The following is a 7,548-nucleotide window of genomic DNA, read 5'->3' as shown; positions in this document are numbered from 1 at the left end:
CAACCATCTGCAAAGTAGTTTTTTTTTTTTTTTTGTCTATTTTACTGATATGAAAACCCAGGTTCAAAGGAGAGTCTGGTTTTGAACACAGGTCTAACTCCATAGAGCTTTTCCCAGTGCACCAAAAATTACTCATTCATTGGTAATTTTGTACATTTTTATACCTCTGTTGTGGGTATTTTCCTTTCATATTTAGCCTATAAGGATATCATATAATGCCTTCTTCCCCATCACCCTTGACAATCTGGTAACTCCTTAAGGCGACTCTATCCCTCAGGAATTGCTTCTATTGACTTCTAGGAACCCCCTCGCCCTCCAAAAGTGCTTCTAATGATTCCCAGAATCCCCTCTCCACCCCCGGAGCTGCTTCTAATGATCCCCAAATCACCACTCATGGAGGAAATCCTTTTTAATGACCCGGAGGATACCCTCCCTCAGGATCTGTCCTAATGACCCCCAGGACTTCTTCTCCTTCAGGACCGGTCTTGACTCTCCTGTTAGCAAGGGGGTTCGAGGGACATAGGGCTTTGTTTTTAAAACCAAGACAGTCCGGATAAGCCAGGACAAATTGGTCACCTTCTCAGGACTTCCTGACTTTGCAAGCAGTCCCTAAAGGCCCCGTCACCTTTTCACCGTAGGTTGAGGGGCTGCTCACCCCAAGAAAACTTTGACCCCCTCTTGCATTAGAAACATCCTATAAAACCCTTGTCGCCTTACCCACCTTCCCCATTTCTGGGTACTCGCCTCTTTCAACCCTGATTAGTTATGGGGGGGACCTAAAGCCGCCTGTGATTGGCCAGCTACACAATTCAGCTGAGATGCTCAGTGGCCACGGTCCCGAGTGGCATGGCGTTTCCTCCTGGCAACAGCCGGAGTCAGCGCTCATAGGCTGAGCAGCTTAATATTCCCGGACTCTGAGGAGCCTACAGCGTGTGCTCATTGGTTGTTTGAAGACTTGTGGCCCCCCCCCTCGGATTGGTTGACTCTGTGGGTGCTGTGCGGCTGCGCAGAAGCCGACTTTTGAGGAGGCGGAGCTTCGTCTTTCGTCCACTGGCAAAGCGGTAGGATTGGCTAGTGGCGACAGCAGAAAACGAGCCTGAGCCCTGTCGGGGCTTTGGGCTTCAGGTGAGAACCGTGGGGTTTTGGATTCCTTTAGTTTTGTTGCTGCTGTTGCCGTGACCGTGATCTCTAGTGGGGGAGGGGCAGTAGGGTGGTTCTTTCTGTGGTGCGTGATCGGCACGTTTTTAGGCCAATAGGAGAGGGAGCTTCTAAAATCAGTCCTGAGATTGGCTCTTTCTAATCTCTTGTGGCCAATAGATATCGGGAGAGGGGGGCGGATCCACTGGCCCTTATTTTCTTCTTCCTGCCGCCCGGCCTCACTAACCTAGGCGGCGGGGCCGGGAGGGGCCGTACCTTTAAGCGGTGAGGTTCGGGGACTTTGCGAACGGGGGTTGTCTTTGGAGGGATACCCACGGGAGGGGGTGCGAGGAGAGGGTGCGGAAGTTCGAAGTTGTTAGCAACCGCAGCCTTCGTGGAGTGGTTAAGTACCAGGCCTAGTGCTTAGCGTTTCGCTTGCATCATCTGAGTTAATCATAGTAACCCTGCAGGGCAGGGCGTTGGGATCCCCATTTTACAGGTGGAGAAACTGAGAACAAGTCAGTCAACTCACACTGCCAAGGTCACTCAGCTAATAAATGGCAGAGATCGGATCTGTAATCATAGTTTTGACTCTGGAGCCAGTGTTCTTGAATCACCAGGCTTTGTTGCTGGATGCGAGGTGTCAGGGACCCGGAGTTTTCCCTAGGGAATAGACTGGGAAAAGGAATCCCTGGGATTAAAGAAAGGGGATGAACAACTGAGGTGCAGATAAGGATTCAGTTATTTAACAGTTACTAAGTGCCCACTCTGTGCAGTGCATTGTTCTGCCTTCCAGACACACAAAGATGAACAGGGCCCGAGGCAGATGAATTCCCATTATGATCCCTTTAAGCCCCAGGGGAGGAGCCGCAATCCTGTGTTCACATGCTTATGTGCTTTTATATGATTTTCAAAAGTAAAAAAATTGTGGTATTTTTATATATACATATACGTGTGTATTTGTATGTATGTGTATGTATATGTGTGTGTGTGTGTGTGTGTGTATATATGAGAGATTGTGTGTATGTGTGTATATATAGTTTATTTATATAAATAAAATAAAGAAATAAAGGAAGGCCCCCAAATTTATTTGAATTAAGCCTAAGGTTCCTCCACACTTGGATCCACATTTGCCAGTGACAGTCCAGATGGAGATTATGATGTAGGCAGCACAAAGTAATGGAAAGTGCACTGGGAATGGACTGTGGGTTGATTTCCTGGTATGTGAAACAGGGATAACAGTATGCCTGCCATACAGAGTTTATAGGAAATTCATGAAAGGTGCCTGGCCAGAAATTTCTTATTGGGTGGAATGGAAGGAAACCTTCCAGTAGAAGATAGTAGGGTTCATCTTCTTTCCCAACAGTTTTGTTCCATGCTCTCCTCTCAATCTGTTGCTGTCTTGCTGGTAGGTTGGAGGCAGTTTCTTCCTATGTAGTTGAACTGCCATTCCTTTAGACCCCCGATTGGAGGGCAGAACTATGGGGTCTTGTGAGGAGGTTCAGTTTTACTTCTAAATCGGCTCCTTTTGGCTGGTATGTTTTGTCCCTTTTCAGTTGAGGTCTATTGTGTTACTGAGCAGTGGGGATATAACCACTGAGCTGAAGTCCTCATCTAAAAACAAAATATGTATTTTGCTTTTTCCAGTTATGAAGTTTGCTCTGTATTGTTAGTTTATTGGCTGCTTAAATGTTGTCCTTTGAGTTTTGTGTGTATAGCAATTGAACTTGTCTCTAGCTTGACTTCATTATGTATTGCTGAAACTGCATTTTGATTTAGATATGAGTCAACTTTACTATAAGGTTTAGAAATTATAAATGATGCTACTAATAACCCTTAAGCTTTGTAATCTTATAGCCAAGTTCACTTTTAGGAATCTAGGATCCTGTTCTAAAGCTGTGCCCTATAAAAGATCCAATAGGTGGCTTTTAAAATCAGATTGTAGGTGTGGTGGCACACTCCTGTAATCCCAGTTACTTAGGAGACTGAGGCAGGAGAATCTAGGTTTAAGGCTAATCTGGACAATTTGGCAGTCTTGTCTCAAAAAAAAAAAAAAAAAAAAAAAAGGAAGTCAAAATAAAGGCTGGTTGTGCTAGGGTTGTGGCTCAGCCATAGAGCAATCGCCTAGTTTGTTTGAGGACCATATAAAAAATAAAATAAAGGTATTATGTCCAACTGCAACAACAACAACAAAAAAAATAAAGACTGGGGATGTAGCTCAGTTATAGAGTGTTTGCAAGGCCCTGTGTTCATTCCCTAGTATTGCAGGAAAAATAATCAGATTGTACTATATTATGTTTTAGTATCCTGAGAAAAGATTAGTAAGGGAGTAACTTGAAAACCAACCCCCCCTCCCTCAAAAAAATGTGGGCAGGTCAATTGAATTATGTTAGATTGGACCAAGAACCAAATAATTTCCCTTTTAGTTGTAACAATGTCTCTATTTAAGTGAGATTTGAATATATGCAGTTTTGATACATCGGGTTCTTTTAATTTTTTTCTTTTGTGGTTCTGGGGATTGAATCCAGAGCCTTGTGCATGTGAGGTAAGCACTGTACCAACCAAGCTATATCCATAGCCCCCCTTAGCCCCGCCCACCCATCAGATTCTTTTTAAACAAAAGCTTTTCTATTTGTTCAAGTTCATTTAAATAACTCCTACCTAGTGGCAGTTTCCAGGTGTGTGGTCTTAATGATCTTTCAGAATTTCTGCATTATCAGTTACTATTTTAAGTACTGTCATTCTGAGCATTTAATTTTTACATTTTGAATAATTTTATGCCTTTAATGTACTTCAGATTCCTGACTGACCAAAGTGACTTCAAAAAGGAGGGAAAATGACTTCTGAATCTGAAACCCTGAATCCAAGTGCTCGGATAATGACCTTTTATCCAACCATGGAAGAATTCCGGAACTTCAGTAGGTATATTGCCTACATTGAATCCCAAGGAGCTCACCGTGCTGGACTAGCTAAGGTAAGGAGTAAGATTGTTCAGTGTACCTTTTGTGACATGGAAGCAGTAAAAGTTTTCCTAAATGAAGGCCAGGATTGGGTCTTACTGAAAGTTGGGCTGGGCAGTGACTTCAGTTTAAGCTGTTTCATTTGCAAGTTAATTTCTGTTGTTAACATTTGAAACACCTTTGTTAGGTGGGAGGAGTTGCTTGGAATCTTCACAAAGGGCAGGTAAAGAGCCAGCATCTGCTGACCTGGCTTCTCTGCTTCTGTCCTCAAAATGGAGCTGGGTGCTTTAGTGGTTTTTAATATATGACTGTTTATGCTACATTTAATTTCAGTTTCATCCAGAACTCTGATAGTAATTTGGACTTTCATCCAGAGGAGAGAATGTACTTGGCCAGCCAACATGAGTATTCTGATTCTGGTCTTTGCAATTTGAAATTGGTTTCTGGTTTGTACTTTTCCCTCTGTGAATTGAATCAGTTATTCTTCCCCAGTCAAATCAGCCTTTTATAAGTTTGTCAAAATCAAATTTCTAAGTCTGTGAAGATTATATTTTTGGAAGGATCTTCAAGAAACTGAGAGGGACTCAGTCTTAGGTAGAAACTTTTATGCTGTTTGAATTTCCAATTATACATATATGTTACTTTTTCAATATGAAAAAAAGAAAGCAAGGACATTGATTAGAAAGCAGAGGACCAGTCTTAGACCCTGCTGCCTCCATAGAGGCTCAAGATAGCTCCATCTTTACTCTTACATGCAGACATGGCTGCTGCTGGGTTTTAATAACCTGCAATACAGCTTTCCAGCATATTAACTTTTTTGGTTACACTTTCTTAGATTTCAAAAAAATTACCCCCAAATGCTTGTTATTACAAGTTAAGTAATTCAAAAATACATAAAGAAAAGGTTAATCTCATCTGTTTTCTACAGGACCATCTCCTTAAAGCGATTAGTGTTTTTAGTTCCTTCCACATCTTTATCTGCTCACACAAATAAACTCACATACAGTATTGCATTTTTTGTTTTTAAAAAGAGAATGGGCGGGGCGAGGTGGCACATGCCTGGCTTCTAATCTCAGCAGCTCAGGAGGCTGAGGCAGGAAAATCTCAAGTTCAAAGCCAGCCTCAGCAATGGTGAGGCACTAAGCAACTGAGTGCCCCTGAGTTCAATCCCCAGTTCCCCTCTCAAAAAAGATCAAAAAAGGGCTGAGGATGTGGCTCAAGCGGTAGCGCGCTCGCCTGGCATGCGTGCGGCCTGGGTTCGATCCTCAGTACCACATACAAAGATGTTGTGTCCGCTGATAATTAAAAAATAAATATTAAAATTCTCTCTCTCTCCCTCTCCCTCTCCCTCTCCCTCTCACTCAGTCTTTAAAAAAAAAAAAAAAAAGAATGGGATCATGCCTTACATATTTCTCTGTTGGTTCATTTTTTTTTTAATATTTATTTTTTAGTTTTAGTTGGACACAATGTCTTTATTTTATTTTTCTGTGGTATTGAGGATCGAACCCAGTGCCTTGCGCATGCCAGGCGAGTGCGCTACCACTTGAGCCACATCCCCAGCCCCTCATTTTTTTTCTTTTTCTTTTTTTTTAAAAAGAGAGAGAGAGAGAGAGAGAGAGAGAGAGAGAGAGAGAGAATTTTAATATTTATTTATTTTTTTTAGTTATCGGCGGACACAACATCTTTGTTTGTATGTGGTGCTGAGGATCGAACCCGGGCCATACGCATGCCAGGCGAGCGCGCTACCGCTTGAGCCACATCCCCAGCCCCATTTTTTTTTTTTCTTAATATTTATTTTTTAGTTGTAGTTGGACACAATACCTTTATTTATTTATTTATTTATATATGGTACTGAAGATTGAACCCAGGGCTTTGCATGTGCTAGGTGAGTGCTCTACAACATATTCCTCACTTACGGATTAATGAGACTTATCTTTTTTTCTCATCTTTTTTTAAAAAATATTTTTATTTTTTAGTTATAGGTGGATACAGTGTCTTTATTTTGCTTTACATGGTGCTGGGAATCGAACCCAGTGCCTGGCACATGCTAGCCACAACCCCAGCCCCTCATCTTAATTTATTACTTTTTGGAATAGATAATACATGGGTGAAAAAAAATGCTAGCAGATAATGTAAATTCTTATGCCGTTTCTTTCTCCATGCTTTTATGTATATCTTCCTGTGTTGTTGTATGCAGATTATGGCACACATATATACATGTGTTTGCTTGTTTTGTCCCTTCTTACATAAAACATAACATGCCATACAGTGTTCCATACCTTAGTTTCTAATTTAACTATTCAAGATTACCTTGTTTTTTTTTTTTTGTTTTGGGGTGGTACTGGAGATTGAACCCAGGGGCACATTACCACTGAAGTATTCCCAGCATTCCCCCACCCGCTTTTAAAAATTTTCTCCCTTAAGTAGGCATGTACCACTTTGTCTGGCTTCAAGATTGAATATTTAAGAATGTAAGTTTTCTGGGCCTGAGAATGAAGCTCATTGATGAAGTGCTTGCCTAGCATGTGTGAGGCCCTAGGTTTGGGCCCAGGAAAAAAAAAAAAAAAAAGACTTTAGGCTTCGTAAATAGACTGCAATCTGGTGTGCAAGAGAAGGAAATTCTATATGAGCATAGAGTTACCCAAATCAAGTAAAAATAATTTTTTTTTAAGAGCCCTGAGCTGTTAGATTGAGAAAGAACCAATTTTTCAACCTGATAAGATACCTAGTCTGAGAATAAGAGTCATTGCTAGTAGGCCGCTAGTTGATGGCAGAGCTGGATCAGGGTTAGCATGACAGTGTGTCTTCCTATGTTTGGGTTATTGTCGGTAATTCAGAGTCACTTTCTAGTGAAATTGACTATTTGTGTAGCAGACTAAACACCTGCCAAACTCTTGACTTTTCAGTTTCTTATCTGCTCCTTTTTTCTTATGTTTCCTGTAGGTTGTTCCTCCAAAAGAGTGGAAGCCACGAGCATCCTATGATGACATTGATGATCTGGTCATCCCTGCACCCATCCAGCAACTGGTAACAGGGCAGTCTGGCCTCTTTACTCAGTACAACATACAGAAGAAAGCCATGACTGTTAGAGAGTTCCGCAAGATTGCCAATAGTGATAAGTGAGTAGAAACACTTCCTCTGTTTTAACATCTAAAACCTATTGTCTCATCCTTATAGTTGTCTCCAAGACTGCTACTGTCATACTGAGGAATAGCTTCCTCAGTTCTAGATTCTCTCTCCCTTTTTTTTTGCAGTTTCTGTGGAAGAATTTCCTGTGTTGTAGTCTAAATCTTTCTACATTCTTGCCTAAGGTGGTCCCATTCCCATTGTTTTCCCTTTTGAAGTAGAGTAATTTTTTTGGAGGGGGGGTGCAACCGGGGATTGAGCCATATCCCCAGCCGCATTTTGTATTTTATTTAGAGATAGGGTCTCACTGAGTTGTTTGGCATCT

General features: G+C 41.7%; 1 protein-coding gene across 2 annotated transcripts in view; it reads left to right on the top strand.

Moving 5' to 3' along the window:
- Positions 1 to 1,023: 1,023 nt before the first annotated feature.
- Kdm4a (lysine demethylase 4A) overlaps positions 1,024 to 7,548 on the top strand; it is a 52,165-nt gene continuing 45,640 nt past the window's right edge. Inside the window, exons 1-3 of one of the 2 annotated variants that reach the window (XM_076860601.2) lie at positions 1,024 to 1,125; positions 3,935 to 4,111; positions 7,041 to 7,216. In XM_076860601.2, coding sequence (XP_076716716.1) covers positions 3,974 to 4,111; positions 7,041 to 7,216 — 314 coding nt within the window. In that variant the 5' untranslated portion in view covers positions 1,024 to 1,125; positions 3,935 to 3,973. Of the gene's footprint in view, positions 1,126 to 1,350; positions 1,423 to 3,934; positions 4,112 to 7,040; positions 7,217 to 7,548 lie in introns of those variants that run through there. The other variant, XM_076860602.2, reaches the window with a different exon arrangement.

Source organism: Callospermophilus lateralis, chromosome 7, assembly GCF_048772815.1.
Source record: "Callospermophilus lateralis isolate mCalLat2 chromosome 7, mCalLat2.hap1, whole genome shotgun sequence".
NCBI lineage: Eukaryota > Metazoa > Chordata > Mammalia > Rodentia > Sciuridae > Callospermophilus > Callospermophilus lateralis.
The sequence above is the reverse complement of the archived record's forward strand: the minus strand, read 5'-3'. Positions and strand labels throughout refer to the sequence as shown.